General features: G+C 28.7%; 1 protein-coding gene across 5 annotated transcripts in view; it reads left to right on the top strand.

The window, feature by feature from the left end:
- Window positions 1-4241: 4241 nt before the first annotated feature.
- Window positions 4242-22713, top strand: part of LOC105195886 — a 38794-nt gene continuing 20322 nt past the window's right edge. For 2 of the 5 annotated variants that reach the window (XR_005575331.1, XM_039452454.1), the window contains exons 1-7: window positions 4242-4831; window positions 6784-6842; window positions 13305-13443; window positions 14852-15029; window positions 15822-15929; window positions 16003-16281; window positions 19253-21469. Coding sequence is in view for 3 of the 5 variants with exons in the window: in XM_039452454.1 (XP_039308388.1) it covers window positions 4787-4831; window positions 6784-6842; window positions 13305-13443; window positions 14852-15029; window positions 15822-15929; window positions 16003-16281; window positions 19253-21469 (3025 nt within the window). In the remaining 2 variants the exon portion in view is untranslated. The remainder of the gene's footprint in view (window positions 4832-6783; window positions 6843-13304; window positions 13444-14851; window positions 15030-15821; window positions 15930-16002; window positions 16282-19252; window positions 21470-22713) is intronic. The other 3 variants (XR_005575330.1, XM_039452453.1, XM_039452455.1) reach the window with 2 other exon arrangements.

Genomic DNA, 22713 nt, shown 5'->3' with positions numbered 1-22713 from the left:
AACTTCAACTCCAAGAATAAATAAAAATTACTGGAAAATGTATTTACATAAAAAGGACATTATTGAACAACATCAATTTGTGCGGGGTGCGCACGATTGGACACCGCACGATTGGACACCACCACTCACAGCGGCCGATGCCTAGAGTTTTTCCGTTGGTTTGGTTAGATAAGTCAAGATGATTGGTTGGTGTCCAATCGTGCTGTGTCCAAAAGAGTGTCACCCAATTTGTGCTAACTTAAAATTTGTAAAATCTGCTATTTTTTGTTAGTTGTTCATTAGAGAGTAATAATATAAGAACATAATATATACATAAATAAAATTTGAATAATTGTATGCATACATGACTTTTATTGTAAAATGTACATACTTTTCATCTATAGCAAAAAAAAAATTTTTTTATGATAAAATCACACAAACAATACAAATACAAAGATCTAGCTACAACCGTTGAAGGCAAAGATTATGTTAAAATTTACATAAAATTTTTATTTTTGTTATGAATGACTGATATGTTTTGGTTACAATAAAAGTCATATACAATTATTTGAATTTTATTTGTGTATAATCCGTTTTTATATTATTACTTTCTAATAAACAGCTAACAAAGAAAAGCAGATTTTACAAATTTTAAGTTAGCATAAATTGATATTGTTCAATAATGCCCTCTTCATATAAATCCATTTTCCAGTAATTTTTATTTATTCATGGAATTGAAGTTTATTTAGAATCTGCAAAAGAATAAAAAGAACATTTTCAGAAACATTATTGATTTTTAACATATAAATTAATATTGATTAATGTGTAGTTGAATTAATATTGATTAATGTAGTTGAATGATTTCAAAGTTATTTGTACTAAGTTTACCCTTACAAAAAAGACGCAGGGACTAGAAATTGTAATCTCTGTGATTATTGTAATATTTTCCTGTGATCCATTCGTAATACGAAAAAACCACACAAGTTTATTGTAATATTAACACGTTATTGTAATATTTGTGTGTGGTTATTGTAGTATTTTTCTGTAGTCATTGTAATATAAGATTACAATTTCCAGTCCGTGCGTAAAGACGTTTCGTAAGAGTAAACAGGAATTCCATATAATATGCTTGAAATATTATATGATACGCTTTAATTTATATCTAACAATTAATAATTGTTTAATTAATTTTGATTCGTTTCCGATATAACCACAAACTTAAGAATAGATTAATTAATTTTTATGAACAGAAATTTAAACAAAATCCGGTGTTTAGACAAAAAATATTGCAATAAATCTAAATTTAAATCATTCCTTTTAACTTTAGCTTGTATCTTTCGTGTTATTATTTAAAAAAATAAAGAGATTTACTTTTCAAGCGTGCTTCTGTGTCTCCACGCTTTCGTCATCAATCGGATTACATTTGAGACAGCGATTGTCAATCCGATTAGTCTAGGGAAGTTTTCTATACTTAGGTTGAGTACCATTGTTCAATTCAATCCGAGATCTGATCAGTTATCGTAAACACCCCATAATAAGCACAGTAAAAGTAAGGCATTAAAGAAAGTATTGACTGTCGATTCCATAAACGTCGGCGATATTTATTTTGTTGTCGCAATTTTTCAATAATTAAAAATAATGCAATAGCAATTTTACGACAATGTACACCCAAGGACTTTGATTCTGTCCATGGGGAAATTTTTCAAACTGAAAAGTCGCTATCTTTCTACATACTTACAGTTCATGATTAACGTAACAACCAATAAGCTTTAGTCGTTTCATTAATCATGAACTGCGAGTATGTAGAAAGTGGTGACTTCTCAATTTGGAAAATTTCCCCATGGACAGAATCAAAGTCTTTGGGTGTACAACTGTTGCAATAATTTCATCCATCTCATCTATCTCATCCATATTTAAGCGTGCCGCTTCTATGACACAAATTTCAGTTGCTCAGCCCGTACGAAAATTCACACCGTGTGAAGCCGCGGCCAGTAGCACTTCAGTACCATTGTCCCATGGTGGAAGTAATAAGGTGTGCTCGTATTGCGGACACATTTTCGTCTGTTCTGCGCATCGTGACAAAAATCGTCTATTTTGAACTCATACAAACAGATTCTTGTGTCGGTGTGTTTCCGTGAGTTAGTACACAGTCAAAAGTGCAAAACATGGCGGACTTCTGTCACGTTCTGTGATTGGATATTGCAAGAAACGTGCGCATAAGCACATCTTATTACTTCCACCATGCCATTGCCCGTACGGTAGCAAGTAAGAAAATCCAGTTAGAAATCCAGTAAGAAAAAACGTATCGTCTGCGGCAGGCTTAAGTTAGGCTGTGTTCCGTTTTTACTGGCAGTGCAGTAAATGTGACGTCATGACAGTACACCCAGCGACTTTGAATATGTCCATGGGGAAATTTTCTAAACTGAGAAGTCACTATCTTTCTATATACTTACAGTTCATGATTAACGTAACGACCAATAACCTCTAGTAGTTTCATTAATCATGAACTGCAAGTATGTAGAAAGTGCTGACTTCTCAGTTTGGAAAATTTCCCCATGGACAGAATCAAAGTCCTTGGGTGTACACCCAAACTGAGAAGTCAGCACTTTCTACATACTTGCAGTTTATGATTAATGAAACTACTACAGGTTATTGGTCGTTACGTTAATCATGAACTGTAAGTATATAAAAAGATAGTGACTTCTCAGTTTAGAAAATTTCCCCATGGACATATTCAAAGTCGCTGGGTGTACTGTCATGACGTCACATTTACTGCACTGCCAGTAAAAACGGAACACAGCCTAACTTAAGCCTGCCGCAGACGATACGTTTTTTCTTACTGGATTTCTAACTGGATTTTCTTACTTGCTACCGTACGGGCAATGGCATGGTGGAAGTAATAAGGTGTGCTTATGCGCACGTTTCTTGCAATATCCAATCACAGAACGTGACAGAAGTCCGCCATGTTTTGCACTTTTGACTGTGTACTAACTCACGGAAACACACCGACACAAGAATCTGTTTGTATGAGTTCAAAATAGACGATTTTTGTCACGATGTGCAGAACAGACGAAAATGTGTCCGCAATACAAGCACACCTTATTATTTCCACCATGGGACAATGGTACTGGCAGTGCTACTGGCCGTGGCTTCACACGGTGTGAGTTTTCGTACGGGCTGAGCAACTGAAATTTGTTTCATAGAAGCGGCACGCTTAAATATGGATGAGATAGATGAGATGGATGAAATTATTGCAACAGTTGTACACTGTCGTAAAATTGCTATTGCATTATTTTTAATTATTGAAAAATTGCGACAACGAAATAAATATCGCCGACGTTTATGGAGTCGACAGTCAATACATTCTTTAATGCCTTACTTTTACTGTGCTTATTATGGTAATTTGATGTGTTTATCGCATATAAACATGGTTCCTATTAGTAGGCCTCTATTAAACATAAAATACTTTTTTTGGACTATTTTAAAGTCTTTTCATTTTTGCACGACGTCATGTTTGCGAAGTGAATTCACGTTTGAACTTTGACAACACTTCGACAGTATAACATGAGGCTTGTTTTCTGTTCCTGCACTAGACTGTACTGGAACGTTCCTTCTTGCTTTCGCTAACTTTGAAACATCTATCTATTTCATTTTAAGTGTACACTTATTTAGAGAGTTCAGGAACAGAAAACAAACGGCTGGTATAACCCAGTATAACCTATACAGACTGCGTCCTGATTGGCTTTCACAATAAACCAGTACAGAATCACGTAAGAAAAATAGGACATGATCTATTACGAAAATCCAGTACATACGCGAGCCAATAGCGTAGCCCGTAAGCTACCCATTTTCAGTACGGGAGCACGTAAGACTGCCAGTATAGGAGCACGTAAGCAATCCCGTAAGAAAAAACGTATCGTCTGCGGCAGGCTTTAATCGCTGATTAGTCTATCGAAATTGACCAATCGCATTTGTCGTTTTTACTTAACGACAAATACGATTGTTCAATTCCGATAGACTAATCAGCGATTAAGTTAATCGGCGTTGGTGCAAGTGGCCCTTATACCGTTTGTTTCTGTTCCTGAACTCTCTAAATAAGTGTACACTTAAAATGAAATAGATAGATGTTTCAAAGTTAGCGAAAGCAAGAAGGAACGTTCCAGTGCACTCTAGCAGAGTTGCCGCTGATGCGCCGATTTGCAGCACACCGCTGCCAGAAAGAACAGCACTCGCTAGCACTTTCTCCCCACTTATCGGCCTGCGTCGAGCAGCCGAGGCACCGAGTGGGGACTCCTTCTGTCTCTTTCTCTCTCTCGAGCGGTCTCTCTCCTTCTCGACCTAGCATGAGCCAAAAGCTGTGCCTGTAATACGAGAGAAAGAGAACGTTCGAGTCAGAAGAGGATAGGTCGAGAAGAAGAGAGACCGCTCGAGAGAGAAAAAGACAGAAGAAGTTCCCACTCGGCGCCTCGGCTGCTCGACGCAGGCCGATAAGTGGGGAGAAAGTGCCAACGGGTGCTAGCGAGTGCTGTTCTTTCTGGCAGCGGTGTGCTGCAAATCGGCGCATCAGCGGCAACTCTGCACTCTAGTGCAGGAATAGAAAACAAGCCTATAGTTAAAGTATACGACGCATTGTAGAACCGGCCTTAACCATGGGGTTCTCGCCAAATGCTCCTTCCTGATTGTAGAACCGGCCTTAAATGTTCGAAATTTGACAGCGGGAAAAGTGTCGGTACTTGCTTGCTTGAGGCAATGTGCAAGAATCAACAATTTTCCGAAATAAGTATTACGCATTATAATTTAATATACAATGGATAATAATAGTACGAATTTTCACAATATCGTGGATAATATCGTAAGTATTAAACATTTGTATTGAGTATTAAACTTAAGCGATTTGATTATGCTACGTACTTCGAAATATGAGGTTAGGTTAATGTAGGTTATGCAGGATACATTAGATCATTTCTACTGCGTATGAATAAACACTTCTTTTTACATTTTTTGTAAATATTTTCTGATGTGTATTATTATCAAAGACGTATGGATGTATGAATTGCGAAAATTCGTTAAACGAGGTGCCATCCATGCCGGTCTTTTCAAAACTTGATCAGAAAGTTTTTTTTTGATCATAATAGATTGATGATCATGATTATTTTTTATAAATTATTGTTTTTTGTAGTTAGATGTTGTATTTTCAAAATATGTGATATTTTTTGTATATTCCTCTTTTTTTCAGTGTCCAATTATACACTCGTAGAAGGGATAAAATGGTTTGGGAGAAAAAATTGATTTTTAAAATCTTTATTACATTGTATAGGAAAGTAAAGATTGCGAATTATAGATTAGAATTTAACTAATGGAAATGAAATGAATTGAAGTTAAAATTATGTAATTGATTAAATTATATTCCTCAGTTCACAATCTTGAATGTGTTGTCTAATGTTTGCGTAGGCTTGTTTTCTATTCCTGCACTAGACTGCAATGGAATGTTCCTTCTTGCTTTCACTAAATTTCAAATATATATCTTTTATTTTAAGTGCACACTAATTCAGGGAGTTCAGGAACAGAAAACAAACGGCTTTATGCTTTGTATGTACTGAAAAATAGCAATTACATGAATATGGCTGCATGTCCTTTTACTTTTATATTTAAAATATTTAAAAATATTTTCCTTATATTAAAAACAGTTGTACATGCAACAGTTATTTCTCAATGAAATTATACATATTACTTTAGAAAATAATTAATTTGTGTATATTGGTACAATTTTCAGATTTTATTTATTTTTTGAAAAATACATTGCTTGGGTTGAATTGGATATTATCAAAATTTTGTGATATTAATTTTTAAAGAAGAATTAAAATTGTTATCACTTGGTTTTTATTTATTAAAAAAAAAGATTTTTACTCAGGTGCAACAACAGCAATTACATGATTTTGCTGTCATTTTTCTTGTATATTTCACTTTAAGTTTATATGAAATGCAGTAGGGGCCGTCTATATATTACGTAAGCATAAATGGGGGAGGGGGGGGGGTCAGGCAAATTCTGACAAATACTGCCATGGGGAGAGAGGGGGTCATACACATTCTTACGTAAGATTTTTTATGTCTGTCCCCGGCGTGTATCTCCGGATGTTGAAGATGAGAAGGCGTCTCGAGGTGCCTCTTTCTCGCATTGGGGTGTGAAGATACAGAGTGGATGGAAGAAACAGAAGTAGAGGCAGATAATAACAGCGACTCGCACTTTATTAATCAGGAGGATATTGTGATAAATAATATGAGTAATTGGTTGAGAGGACTATTTGAAAATGACGATTGAGTGTTGATAATTACAATTAAGTGAAATAAAAGATTTTATTAATTTTGCCGATAACATATTGTATTCTTATAATTCTCACAATATTTTAGGGGTATGTATTTTGCACACTGATACTATATTCTCTCTACTCTCAGTTATTTAAAGAATCATATAGATGCGTTGAAAACAAAAAAAATACGCCAAAATGAATTGTTATTAATAATATCAGCAAATTAGATATTTTCAGAATTTACATTAGGAGCATATAGGAAAATCTTACGTAATTTTTTTTGGGGGGGGGGTCTTAGAAAATCTGACATTTGCTTACATTGGGGAGGGGGGGACTCAAAAATGGCTAAAAATTTGCTTACGTAATATATGGACGGCCCCATAGTATTTAAAAATATTTGTACATTGTGAGACTTTAATGGATTTTCTTCTGGATTATTTTTGCAATATTTCTCAATTATTTATGAGACATGATTTAACCAAGAATTGATTTTCAGGAACATGATCAGGTAAAAAAATCAATGATATTACTAAAACAAAAAATGTGTAAGACAGAGTAAGTATTTCTTCAAGTACTCTTCTTCTGAGTTTTTTTTAGTAGATTGAAGGATTTTTTATAAAAACCAAACAAGTCCAAAAAATTAAATTTTTATTTTATATTTTTAATTTAATATTTAATCTTTAATCTTTAATTTAATATTTAATCTTAAGTATACACATTTATTTTTTGTGTACATACATGCTATACAGCACAGGAGTTTGCAGCAACATTGCATATTGCAGCACTATATGTAAAAATATTACAGTTTTTTTTGTTATATTCAACAATCTTATAGTAATGTTTCAAAAATATTGTGGAAAATAATGTCTTGTACAGTGCAGTGCATTAATTTGCGTGACACCTTATTTAATCATTATTTTTTGGAGAATGCTTAATATCTGCCACTTATAGTTTCAATATAGTAAAGATTTGGGTGAATACTACACACCTGTAAAACTTTATTAAAATCAATGATCAGAAGTTTGTGGGTTCCCCTTGTTAGAGTTAATATTTTCTGAAAAAAATTCTATCTGCATACAAATCATTTATTATGTAAATATGACATTTTTTTCTTTGGATACATAAGAACAAAGTTGTGATTAATATTTTGTGAATCCATTTAAAAGAAGAAAAAAAATATATGGATTTATTTGATTGGCAGGAGTTTAACGCTTAAAGAAAATTTGAAGGATTCACGAGATTTAACAATTCAAAAGGGCTAATGCGAGTTAAACGCTGTTGTTAGTGCGTATAAAAAATTGTAAATTACTGAGGATGACCCAAACTCAAGTCAAAACGTTCAAAAGTTTTTAAATGGGAGATTAATAAACATGAATCTTTTATACGCACTAAGAACAGTGTTTGATTTGCATCAGCCCTTTCTCTTGAATTAATTTAACATTTATTACCGATTTATGTTTCCTTTTTTCTGTTTAATTCTTGCTGGAACAAAATTATGATGTGACATTACTAATGAAGAATAATTTGGCACCATAATCCAAATTTTAAAAAAGGGACTTGTTTTATTTTTGTAGAAAACGTTTCAGATAATATAAGTATATTCTATGAACATTCCATACGTATGAAAAATATTAGAATATTTTATTATTTATTAAATTAAAAATATTAAAAAAATATATTATTATTTATTAAAACATATTAAAGAATATTTATGGAATATTCCAAAATTAAATTAGTTTTATAATCTATGACATTTTTTCTCTGGATACATAAGAACAAAGTTGTGATTAATATTTTGTGAATCCATTTAAAAGAAAAAAAAAAAATATATATGGATTTATAATCTAGATATTTATACAAATATAAATGTTAACAGAAAAAAATGAAAGCATCAAAATATATTTTATCATAACAAGAAGACAAGCTTGTTTATACCAAATAAACAAAACAAAAGTAAGCTAAAATACACAGCAATATCATGTCATTAACGAATCTTAATGTTTATTGTTGATGACAAATAAATAATAAGAGTAACTATTTAATCATGAGACATGTTTCGACTTGTTTTGATCCTTTTCAATCGCTACATACAAAATAAATAATATAACTAAGTCATAAAAAATTTTAGACTTTTATTACTGTCATTAAAATACGTTTAAAACACACAAATTTAAACTCGCATATTGCATAATATTAAAGTAATGTTAAAATAAAAATACACTGTCCAATATAATTACACAAAAACGGAGACGGTAGGAATATCCAGACCATCTTCTATTAAATTGACTCAATCGTTATAATTAAGGCTGTATTTCGCGCAATAATGCAGTCTCAAGAATACATTGACACAATACCCCAATCAAATACAGTATTTCAGTTTGCCATAAACCGCTCATCGATCATGCCACGATATTTCATAAATCAATTTGGTGTTAGTTTATCCAATCAGTACAATAGAAAATTGTTTTTTAAAAATTTATACATATGTTGTGTATATATTAAGGTGGTCTAAAAAAACCGACTATTTTTTTTCTTCATGTGCTTCACCGAAAATCGAAAATATATGTTGCAAAAGTAACCCTCCATTTTTTACAGATTTTTAAAAAGTTTTAAAGTCGTTGTAGTTGTTTAAACACGAAAATTGACGTAACATGCTATTTTTATTTTTTTAAATCATATTGAGGCATATCCTGTTGAGTTGATCATTGAGATATTGTTGACAGGAATCAAATATATAAGCTTGAATTTTTGTAGCCAAAAATACTGACAGTAAGTCATTTATTTAATTCTTCAAAACTCGAATTTTTACGAGAATGGACATTTAAAGGCTTAAAAAATCTAGTTTGATTAATTGAAAATCGTTAGTAATATCGGTTTTCTTGTTCAATGAAGAATATATTATGATTTACAGAAACTTTAACATTTATTGATAGATAGCGTTGCAGTCATAAAATGCTTAAAAATGCGATTTTTTCAAAACCTGGTTTTTATACCAACAGATTTAAACCTTAAACACATAAGTGGGTCTGAGAGACTCCATAGAGAAGTTTTGAACGTTTGCTGTGTGGAAACGTAATGAGATAGGAGGTTCGGACTAGGACGTAAAAAAAGTTTGAAATCTCTTTCGATTGATATGGTTATCAACTTTTTTGGTCAACTAGAATTCGAACGGCACGGCAGCAAAGTTTTATTAGGGTCAATACGACCTATATAGTGTGTGAATGAAACTTTTTTGTGAGTAATCTTATGTCAAAAATTGGACAAATCACGTTCAAATAGGTCCGTTTGTGTATGTTATTCTAAGACAGGATTTTTGTGTAGGGTTCGAAATATATTATGAAACACATCAATTTTTAAATTTAGACACACACCTTGAGTTTATGAAAAATACCTCACATTTACTTTGTTATGTAAGTATATTTTTTTAATAGAAATGGTAGTGACATAATTTTTTTTGAAAATATGACTCTTTAGCTTTAAAACGTCTTATTGTAAAGTTTTTCAAAGTTTTTTGTTGCAAAGATATGGTTTAAAAAAAAAAGTGGATTTTTAGACATCCAAAAATACCTCATATTCTTTTTGTTATATAATTCTACTTTTTAAAAAGAATGACAATACCTTTATTTTTTTTTTTTTTTTGAAAGTATGACTCTTTAGCTTTAAAATACCGTATTTGAAAGTCCTTAAAAGTTTTTTATTGCAGAGATATGATTTTTTAAAGGAGAAGTGGATTTTTGAACAATTTCTAATTTTTGCTTAATGGTTTTTCTTTTATAATAAGTCATTATTTTAATAATAAGTCATTTTTTGGTAATATTGATTATGCAGTCACATTTCTGAGATTTCTGAACATTCATATGAAAAAAAGATTGTTGAAATATGTTGATTAAAACTAAAGTTATAACTTCTCAAAGTTGAAAAAGTCTCCCAGACCCGAAAATGTGTTTACGTATTTTACGGGATTGGTGTGTTTAAGGATTAATTTTTGTCACAATTTCATGTTAAAGAAAAATATTATATAAAATATATTTTTATAAAAAATTATTTTTATAAAAAATTATTTTTATAAAAGTTTTTATAAAAAATATTTTTATAAAAATTTTTAAATTTTTAAAATGACAAGCGCTAGAGTCGATAACTGTAGTCAACATTGTATTGAATAATTGATGATTTGAAATAATATAATTTTGCCAAAGCATTGTCAGTAGCGTTATTCAAAATAGAATGTGGTTATATAGCCTATTCGGAAATTTGATATTTACTGAAATTTTGCGTTGTTTTATCATTGATATCTTAATAACGAGTTAGTAAATCGATACAAACTTTTTTTTAGAGATATTGCTTAATATTTTATTTACTCACAAAGTTTTAGAATATTGGCAATGTTGCCTCTTCATAATTTTGATGATATAAGATGGAAATGTACACAAATGCTACACCATAAGAATACATGCAAAATTCAAAGTTGAATAACTTGTGAATCAGTTAGAGGATCGATTTCAAATTTTAAACATGTGTTCAGATAATAAATAGAAACTATTTATAAAATTTTCAAGGCATTGTCAATGTTAGACGTTACTGCTAGTACATCCTTAATAAATTCAATTAATTTATTTAAAATTCTATAACCAATTATATATTGTTTTTTAATAATGATTTTACCATTTCCATACAACGAAAGTTATCATTTTTTTTGTGTAAGGAATGATTATTATCTTTCTTTTTATTTTATTTATTATTACAAATTCTGACTCTGTATCATTGTTCAGTTTGATTCTGATAAGATTTTTTAAATCTTTTTTTCATGTTATCAAAAATTAAATCTAAAGGATAACCATTTTTTAATAATACTTCCACAATAAACTCTATATTTTTTTATGAAAAGTCAGGTGGACTAAAAGAATCGCCCTATCCATATGCCATAGATCATACCAATGTTATGGTATAGTGGGTGATTTGACAAATAAGATAAATATCTTCCTGAAAAAGTTTCTTTATGAAATCAATCAATAATAATGTTATCTTCTGAAACCTATCAAGGATACATATAAGAAACTAATACGGTGGTTTTTCTCTTTTATCGTAAATTATAGTCTATTATATATACTGTTACATTTTTTTAATGTAACTTCTAGAAGGCAAATTATTTTATCACTTTTAAAAGGCAAATTAATAACTTATTAAAGTTATTGATTTGCCTTCTAGAAGTGATAAAATAATGTCAACTAATTGATAATATAATTGTAAATCAAAATCCAAACTATTTATGGTTTCATTTTCTAAATTTTGCATCACTACGTCGGCTAATATATTCGATTTGTGTATTTTATTTTAATCGTAGTAATGGAACTCTAAAATTTTTTCTGATTATTAGTTATATTATTTATTTTGTATATGGGGCTTTTGAAAAGGACCAAGTGAGATCAATCGATCCAAAACATGTCAAATATTTAACCCTTAAACACACCGATTCCGTAAAATACGTAAATACATTTTCGGGTCTGGAAGACTTTTTCAACTTTGAGAAGTTATAACTTGAGTTTTAATCAACATTTTTCAACAATCTTTTTTTTTATATGAATGTTCAAATGTTCAGCATCTCAGAAATGTGACTGCATAATCGATATTGGCAAAAAATGACTTATTAATAAGTTATAAAAGAAAAACCATTAAGCAAAAATTAGAAATTGTTCAAAAATCCAATTTTCTTTTAAAAAATCATATTTCTGCAATAAAAAACTTTTAAGGACTTTCAAATATGGCATTTTAAAGCTAAAGAGTCATACTTTCAAAAAAAGTTATGGTATTGTCATTCCTTTTAAAAAGTAGAATTATATAATAAGGAGAATATGAGGTATTTTTGGGTGTCTAAAAATCCACTTTAAAAAAAAATTATATCTCTGCAACAAAAAACTTTTAAAGACTTTACAATACGGCGTTTTAAAGCTAAAGAGTCATACTTCCAAAAAAATTATGTTACTGTTATTTCTATTAAAAAATATACTTACGTAACAAAGCAAATATGAAGTATTTTTTATAAACTCAAGGTGTCTAAAATTGAAAATTGATGTGTTTCATAATATATTTCGGACCCTATGCGAAAATCCTCTCTTTTACGACATTATAGTATTTTAACTTTAGACAGAGTAACGTACGCGAACGGACCTGTTTGAACGTGTTTTATCCATTAAATAAATTTTCTACGCTCGTATTGTATACATATTAAATAGATTTAAGGCCAATAAACGAGCAATAACGGTTGTCGTATATAAAATATTTATTCAACGTACCATTGATTTCATAACAGAATAAATATTTTATGTACGACAACCGTTATTGCTCGTTTATTGGCCTTAAATCTATTTAATGTGTTTTATCCAGTTTTTTTACATAAGATTACTCACAAAAAAGTTTTATTCACACTATATGGGTCGCATTGACCCTAACAAAACTTTACTGCCGTGCCGTTCGAATTCTAGTTGACCAAAAAAGTTGATCAACCATATCAATCGAAAGAGGAGACTTCAAATTTTTTTACGTCTTGGTCTAAACCTCCTATCTTCCGTCTTCACATAGCAAGCGGTTGAAACTTTATATGGGGTCTCTCAGACCCACTTATGTGTTTAAGGGTTAAATATTTGCTATTATTATTTATTTATCATCAGCAATAAACATTAAAATTAAATGTTGGTACAATATTGCTCGTTATTTTGATCTAACAATTATATATTTTTAATGTTGATTTTAACATCTTCTGGTTCAGGCTCAGATTAGAATTTATTCTTAATAAACAATACATATATTTTAGAAATATATATATATATATATATATATATATATATATATATATATGTATGTATGTATGTATATACAATAGATCATTTTTTGAGAATATTCTTGTAAAAAAGTTAATTTTATTTTATACATAGAATACCTGTGTTATTTGGATTATATACTTTTGATACAATATGTTAGCAATATTGCGAAAAGATTTAATAAAATATTTATCTATTTCAGCAATTTAATTAAGAAGTATTGTGAAAACATAAAAGAAATTAATCATTTAAAATATGATTTGGATGTTGCAAAGAAAGAAACTAAACATAATATATCCAATTATACGTCTGCCATGGATAAAATAAGAGAATTAGAACTTGTAAGTAATATTTTGTCCTAGATTAATTTATTACTATACTTTTAAGTTATTTATAAAATAACGATAGATTCTTTTTGTAAATTTAAAAGAATTTTAATTTTTTAAACTGATATTTAGAAACATGTAAAATTGTACATAGCATTACTACATAAGTGTTCATTTATGGTATTTAACAGTATGTTAATTATTGAAAAGAATTGAAAAATTTGAAATTTTTAGAGAATCTATTTTATCTTTAAAAGTCATGAATTTTCATGGATGCTTAGGAATTTTGTTGGTATTCAGGAAATTTTTTTGAAAAACTTTACTTTTGAATTGAAATTCTCTCTTCCTTTTTTAAATAAAATTGTTTCATCATTTTATTTCTTGGTAATGTAAATTTTATTAGCAGACATACACATTTATGTATATTCCTTTGTGATTCACAAGTTTTTATAAAAAAGTTATTGACACTATTATTGTTGAGCGTATGAGGTTCTTACATTTCAAATTAATATTTAAAACTCAAGTGTCTTTTCTTTATAATTATATAATTAAGGAATATGAAAAGATATAATGAAGTAAATATATTTTAAAGAGTTATATTAAAAAATTAAAAAGAAATGAAAGATTAAAATTTAAAAAATGCTCTAATCTTATTGGAATATTCAATAAATAAAGGTTCCGGAAAATTCGAGAATTCTTAGGAATTTTTTTACAAAATTTGAGTAATCGCCTAAATCATTATAAATGTTTACCTTTACTAAGAATTCGGGTGCCAAAATAGTCATTTTAATGCAAAATCATATTGAACACTAGTGTCAAATATAAAAAAAAAGAAAAAAATAGATTTGCAGGTTTTATTGAATATATTTCATCAGGTAAAATCGCAGGTTACATAATAACTTATTAAGAGATAGCACTTGCAAAACTGTTTTAAGATATACATAGATAACGTATCTTTTTATGTACGAATAAGCGAATGATTATTAGCTTGAAGGGTTATTCGTTTCCATTGTTTTGTATATTAACTGATATATTTTAATTTTATCTGGAAAAACAATTATATTTTGTATCGATACATGTTGGCAAGTGCAAGTTTTAATGTGATACAAAATTTATAGTACACAGATGTATATCTCTTCAAATAATTGTGGTTGCGATATGATACTATAGTAGAGATTGAAAATGTACATTTAAAAAAATTATATTTGCGAATAATTATACAAATTTATCGTATTTTATTAATTGAATAATTTTGTATGATGATTTTATTAATTATACATCTGCGTTTGTTTGCTCATATCGGTTACACATATTGATCTGAATACTCTTGATTACATTTTTCCACAAGCGAGTTGTTCCTTATTGTAATTATTGCGATGCGTATTTTATATATGTATTAAGAATAATACTTCAAAAATTTCAGAAGAATGTAAATGATAAAAAAAATAACGAAAGATTAGTAAACAAAATAAGTGAATATGAGATAACTATAGATGCAAATGAAAAAACTTTTCAACAATTAAATTGCAAAATAAAAGTCTTGGAAGATGAACATGCTGCCAAACTTATGGAATATAATCTACAAAAGTCATCTTTCGAAGGTAATCAATTAAATGTTTTTTTTCGTACATTTCTTATGTATTATTTAAGGATATATATAAACTCTGTAAAATAAAATAAAATTAGAAATATATTAATATTTATATTTTAAATAAACTATATGTATACATATAAGAGTTGTGAATAACATTATATTTTTATTTAATAACATTATTAGTTTTCATTTTTTTTTATTTTTTTAAATTTGGCTGTGAGATATGACATTATTAAAGATTGAAAATGTTCATTAAAAAATTGTGTGTGTGTGTGTGTGTGTGTGTGTGTGTGTGTGTGTGTGTGTGTGCGTGCGTGCGTGCGCGCGCGCGCGCGCGCGCGTGTGTATATAATACACATTTTTATAGTTTATTTGAAAGTACTTTAATTCTAAATATACAAAGTAAAGATTTATTGCGATTCTGAAATTATTCTATAAATAAATATTATTTATTTATAGAACAATTAATCTCTGCAGCGGAACTTCATATAAATTATTTTGAATGTTTAAAGTACTTATGTAAAAAAATTCAGATTTTTGTCATTATTTTTTTATAATATTTTAATTAGAGCACATTTTTACTTTTGATTGAAATAATTTTTAATTTAGTTAGAAAATTGCTGCTAATTTCATTATTTCCAAATTTTATTTTTATTATTTTCAATTTTATAATATAGAACAATCTGTAATTTTTTAATAATTTTTTTTATTTTGTAAATGTGTGTGATACATCCTTAATAGATACAGAAGATTAAATTTGTTTATTTAAAAAAATGTGAGATTTACTTTTTTTTTACAGATAAAATTAAAGATTTGGAAAGTGAATTAAAAAAGCTAAAATCAGTATCCAAAAAAAGAGAAAAAACGAAAATTTCTGCAGATTTTGATACTACTAAAACAAATATAGGTGAGTATGTAACTAAATATTTTTTTATATGCTTTTTATTATGTGCTCTTACGGTGTAACTTAACATTTATAGGTACGAAATCAAGTTCAGATATTGGTATTAATGTATCATTGTGTGATAATCAACCGAGTACGAAATGCGAAGTACAAGATAAAAATATTATGACTGACGAATTTTATAACATGAAAGATGATCCACATCCATTGTTTTGTGCAAAATGTGAAACTCATTTGTCCCCAGATGAAACTCCTGAGGAAATATACAAAACCATGACTGCATATCCAAAATTAATTGAGAACTTGTCTTCTTCTCCACCGAAAAAAATTTATTCACCGCCACGTTTATTATCCAGTAAGTAGCAATGATTTTAATGTATTATGATATGTTAGTTGTAAGCAATTTCTAAAAACAATCATGATTGTGGAAACGTTACTTTAAAAGTAATACTTACCATTACTTATGTAAAAAGTAGCATTAGCATTACTTATTAAATTAAAAAAGTAACGTATTACGTTTACTTAGAAAGTTATTTATTATTTTTTCGTTACATTTTTATAATGCTAAAGTAAGGTATTTGATTTTAAAGTTATATCATTTAATAATTACTATTCATAAAATTATAATTATATTAAAACGTTTAACTTCAAACTATATGTATAAGAAGCTTTTCTTTACATTAAATTTAATGCGTCAAATTTTTTATAGTAATATCTATCTTTTAATATACTTTATACAATTTAGATTGCAATTAATAAATGTGCAAATTTTATATTGACAATTTTTATTAAATATTTAGAAATGTAAATGTCGTTATTAATAATGTATTGTAATATTTACTTTCAGTTTTTTGAAAAACTAATTCAGGTTATATATTATATATACTAGACTTTCTAGACTAGGTAGTATTGACAATAATGGCAATGACTACCGAAATGCATTTTGAAATATAAAGTATAAAATATTTTTCTATATTTAAAGTATAAAATATAAAAATAAATAAAATTTATAATTGCATTTATATATCGCATAGTTATTGATTTGGCACCGATTATTGTTTTTGAACACACTGAAAAAATGGACAAGTTTAGTGAATAGACAAAAAATGAGAAACTAACAATAAAAGCAACTAAATTCGTTACGGTTACCGTAATAATATAATGATTCATTATTATTATTATAGATAGAAAAAAGTAACGATGATAACATAAATAATACGTTGCTTCTTAAAGCATAGATATTAATTCTTAAAAGCATAGATATTGACAGTATTTGCCAAAAGTTTCAAAACGTGATTTTCTCCCATTTCACAAAAAATCAAGTATTTTTAGACAATTTTTAAGAAGTTTTAAAGAATTTTTATAGAATTGAAAGAGGGGTTAATGAAAGTCAAGACGCTGATGTTGGTGCGTATATTTCTGAGTTTCAAAATGAATTCAAGGACGTTTCGACCCTGTTTCGGGTCATCTTCAGCAAAGAAAGTCGAAATCAAACAGCCTCCACTTCATGGCGTGGTCCTAATTCTTAACGAGTCACAATCGGGTGGTCATCCGAGTGAAATTGAAATTCTGAAGGGTGACCAACCTGCTGAGTAGTATTGCCTTGACTGTGACACAGGCGAAATGTATGTGTCTTTACGTTGTTACATGATTGTCAATTCACCTACTTTTAATGTTAATTTTGTATTTATTCACGTTTTTGTGCGGTTGGTCACCCTTTAGAATTTCAATTTTATTCGGATGACCACTCGATTGTGACTCGTTAAGCACTAGGACCACGCCATGTGAAGTGGAGGCTGTTCGATTTTGACTTTCTTTGCTGAAGATGACCCGAAACAGGGTCGAAACGTCCTTGAATTCATTTTGAATAAACTCAGAAATATATGCATCAACATCAGCGTCTTGACTATCATTAGCCCTTCTTTTAATTCTATTGATTTTTGAGAGTCCTTCCATTTTTTGAAGAATTTTTATGTTAATCCTTAAACACATAAGTGGGTCTGAGAGACTCCGTACAAAGTTTCGAACGCTTGCTGTGTGAAGACGGAATGAGATAGGAGATTTGGACCAAGAATAAAAAATGTTTGAATTATAAAATTACAATTTCCTCTTTCGATTGATATGGTTGATCAACTTTTTTGGTCAACTAGAATTTGAACGGCACGGCAGCAAAGTTTTGTTAGGGTCAATGCGACTCATATAGTGTGTGAATGAAACTTTTTTGTGAGTAATCTTATGTACAAAAAACTGGATAAAACACGTTCAAACAGATCCGTTTGCATATCTTACTCTATCTAAAGTTAAAATACTATAGTGCCGTGAAAGAGAGGATTTTTGCGTAGAGTTTGAAATATATTATGAAACACTTTAATGTTCAATTTTAGACATTTTGAGTTTATGAAAAATACTTCATATTTGTCTTGTTATGTAGGTATATTTTTTAACAGAAATGGCAGTGGCATAATTTTTTTTTGAAAGTATGACTTTAGTTTTAAAACGCCGTATTGTAAAGTCTTTAAAAGTTTTTTGCTGCAATGATATGATTAAAAAAAAAGTGGATTTTTAGACACCCAAAAATACCTCGATTCTCCTTGTTATATAATTATACTTTTTTAAAAGAATGACAATAGCATAATTTTTTTTTTTGAAAGTATGACTCTTTAGCTTTAAAATACCGTATTTGAAAGTCCTTAAAAGTTTTTTATTGCGGAGATATGATTTTTTAAAGGAAAAGTGGATTTTTGAACAATTTCTAATTTTAATGGTTTTTCTTTTATAACTTAACAATAAGTCATTTTTCTGCAATATTGATTATGCAGAATCTCACATTTCTGAGATTCTAAACTGTCATGTGAAAAAAAAGATTGTTGAAAAATGTTGATTAGAACAAAAGTTATAACTTCTCAAAGTTGGAAAAGTCTCCCAGACCCAAAAATGTGTTTACGTATTTTACGGGATCGGTGTGTTTAAGGGTTAAATCCTGTCCAATAGTGTTTTATAAAATTACAATGCTTCAAAGTAAAACAAAAATATTAAAAGATATATCAATTTTTGATTTTATATAATTTAGGAACAAAATGTCATAGAAATAAAGTTTAAATGTAGAAGCTCCATCTTTCAACTGTATATTAAAAAATTTGTCTACGATTTTTTTTCACCAAAAAATTAAAATTTTCATGAAATGCGAGTAAATTGCAAGCGTTTCCAAACTTACCATGCAGTGTGTATATACATTTTTTTAAATGTTATATAATCTTGATTGTATTACGTACATATAAATATTATATTACGTATATTGCATTTTTTTACATTTTTTAAATCTTTAGGTGCATTTTCAGATCCCACGAATAAAAATGAAGGCGCTCTTTCTAGAATATCATTTATGTCACATCGTCCATATAGCCCATATAATGATTTAACGATTGGCAATTCTAAATCAGGACGATCATCCGCGATGACACAAATCAGCGAAAATGTTGAATTTAGAAATGTACATACGCCGATTGTCAATCAATCCAGTTCGATTCTTCCAACGTTTACCTTGTCTCAAAATAGGAATCGTGCAAGGGAGGATTTATACTCTGACGATTTAATAGCTAAGCATTCTTTGTCTATTAAAGAATTGGAAAGGAAAATTCGGTCATTAAAGAGTAAAGTAAAAAAGTTAGGAAAACTGAAGGAAAAAGTAGATATCAGTTCTTGTCGTTGCAGTTGTAAGAACGACATTTCGCTAAATTCGAATCTGATTTCTATAATTTGTAAATCTGTGGCAGAATATTACAGTGAGAAAAGAGAAATATGTTCTACACATGAGCAAAATATTGATTCGGAAAAATGTACTTGTTGCGCAAAAAAAACTAAGCTAGAAAGGAGACAACACTCGATATGTGCACGTGAAAATACATTTTCGCAGAAAATTGAAAATATTGAAAGGTATCAAGAACGAGATATATTTTGTAATAAAACCGAGACAACGACTGATACTTTACAATCTACATCTGAGGATATATTGCCCGTGCATGAGAATAATACATTTTTGAATATGAATACATCCAATATGTCTCTCAATGACATTGATGAATCTGACAAAAGAGAGTTTTATGAAGAACAAACTGTTCTTCATGAGAAAAATACTTTGCATTCAGCGGAATTAGCATGTGCCGAAGATAATTTAACAATGTCACGTTGCGCTGACAAAGTATACGCAAGTGAAGATCATCTTTTAAACAAAGATAATCTAGAGGTTCTTAGTATAGATAACCAGTTAGAAATTGCTTGTGCTGATGACAAAATTGTTGATATTAATGCAGAAGAACGTAAAATAAAGAGGAAAGGTCAAAATGTGCATAAAGGTAAAATTGGTGAACGTTTATTAAAGAATATTCGGAACTTGAAGAGAAAGTCGCAAGTAATTCCGCGTATAAATAAACACGAAAATGTTGAATCATCTTTAGAACATATCTCTGAATGTAGTGAATTACCGAAAAAATTGCGAATTGAAAATGAAGAAGAGACTGACGATAAGCTAGAAAATGTTAGAAATTTAAAGAGAAATTTAAATTTACAAGAAAAATCTATGAATAAACAAGAAGACGACAAATTATGCTCAAACCAGTACGAACCAGCGAAAAAATTACGAATTGCACATACCCCAAAAATAGTTTCTCAATCGAGCATTAATGAAAATGATTCTACACACTGCGTGATAAGAAATATGGCTACTCTATTAGTAACTCGACAAAAAGATAATGGAAGTTTGATAAAACGACACATAGATACACGTCGAAAAGATAATTTGTTAATTGAAAACAAGAAGAGTGGTATAAATAACAAATGTGATGAGAAGAATGTTGTCGATTCTATCGAAACAAATAGTACTGACGGAAAGTTTATAAACGAAAAAGATTTGACTAGTGCCAAAGATTGTCTTCGAAATAATGATACTTTACCTGTTACCAACATTGAACAGGTTTTTAAAATTGAGGTATGTGATGACGTCTCGGTTGAAGATAGAAGCAATACAGTTTCAGTAAACGGAGTAAAAGGAGAGACATCAAACAACGAAGCGAATATGATACAGGATAATATTGCAAATGATACTGCGCACAATACAGAACTTGAAGAATCAATTCCATTGGAAACTAGTACTCAATCGGAGTTGAGTATTCTCTGTAAGAATTCAAAATATGACAAGTTTACCGAAGCATTGGAAACTGAAACCGGAAAAGAGACAACGCCGATCATTGAATTAGAACATGCTTATGCGTTATTTGGAAATAAGAGTTCTAACGATCACAAGACATCAAAGGATGTGATTTTGAGTGATGAATCGTCGGTGTTGCATGGTCGATCAAAGACTATTAAGGTTCGAACTAAAAACGCACGCGTAAGTCAACAGGATAAAGAAACGGAATTTATGAATATTTCTTATGATGAGGAATCTCAGGCGCCAATGTCACGATTAATTAAATTTATTAACAAGAATCGTGTCAAAAATTCCAAGTTGCCAATTAAAAAATTAGAATACATTCGTAAAATAACAGGTATGTAACAAACATATAACTTGAAGAGATGGTAGTTTTTAAAATATTAGAAAAAAGCACTTTTGTAAATAACAATACATTTAAAATTACGTGTACCAACTTTATAACAAAAATATTTATTGATTTTTGAAACAGAATGTAGTATAAATTTGTAATGAAAAAGTACATGAAGTGGTGCATTATAATACCTCTAATTTACTAAGATAAAAGTATTAAATATACAGCCTATGTTTAGCAACAGAGGTGGGAAAAAGTTTAAGAAGCGATTCCAGATGAGATAAAATAAAATCAAGTATAACAAAATTTTGATTGAGATTATTTTTTAATTATTGTTTTTTAATTATAGTTAATGTGTAAACATTCATGTACTTTAGGCACTTATTACGTGAATATTTAAATATTCAGAATTACAAGATCAAGAATAATAAAATTTTGTTAAAAGTCTTGTTTTTGAATTTTAATATTCTAAATATTCATGTTTAGATACTTTTAACGTTAATATTTTTAAATGTATATAATTAAAATACGAAGCTTTTATTGCAATTTTGTTATTCAATTTGTCTTATTTTATTATTTAGAATTGCTCCTTAAGGGAATAATTTTGTTTTTGATATTTATTTTTGTATTTATTTTGAGAAAACTTTTTTTGAGGAAATTAAACGTTATAAATTTGAAATTTAATACATTTATTCTTTAATATTTGAATGTTCTTTTTATCAATTATTTTAAACATTAAAAAAGATATTTTTAACAATTATTTGCAAATCTGTGTGGATGTATAAAAAAAATATGGTCTTATTATTGTGTCCATGATTTATGACTTATTTAAGATACAGAAATTATCAGAAATAAAAAAATTTTTAATAATTTTTAATCTATATAAATATAATTTTTGTCCGAACTATAACGGAACATTAATTAAAAACATTAATTTTGTAAAAATTTGCAATTTTGAAAAAAAATTCAATTTTTTCATTTTTTTCCCAAGATTTTTTTACCAGAAAAATTGAAAAGTTAAAATTTTTATTTGGTTGTAGTTCAGATGAAAGAGTTGAATATTTTCTGAAAATTTTGGATTAGTCGAATTAAAATTAGAAGAACTACTTATTATGACAACAATTTTGAAAAATATTATTTTGAAAAAAAAAACGGTTAAAATATTACAGTTTGTACATTAATAAATACTTTTGCAAGTTTCTTATTTGTTTTCTTTTTTAAGATTTAAATTATTAAGAAATACCTAA

The sequence above is a fragment of the Solenopsis invicta genome, chromosome 8 (assembly GCF_016802725.1).
Source record: "Solenopsis invicta isolate M01_SB chromosome 8, UNIL_Sinv_3.0, whole genome shotgun sequence".
NCBI lineage: Eukaryota > Metazoa > Arthropoda > Insecta > Hymenoptera > Formicidae > Solenopsis > Solenopsis invicta.
Note: the sequence above shows the minus strand (reverse complement) of the source record. Positions and strands in the feature narration are given on the sequence as shown.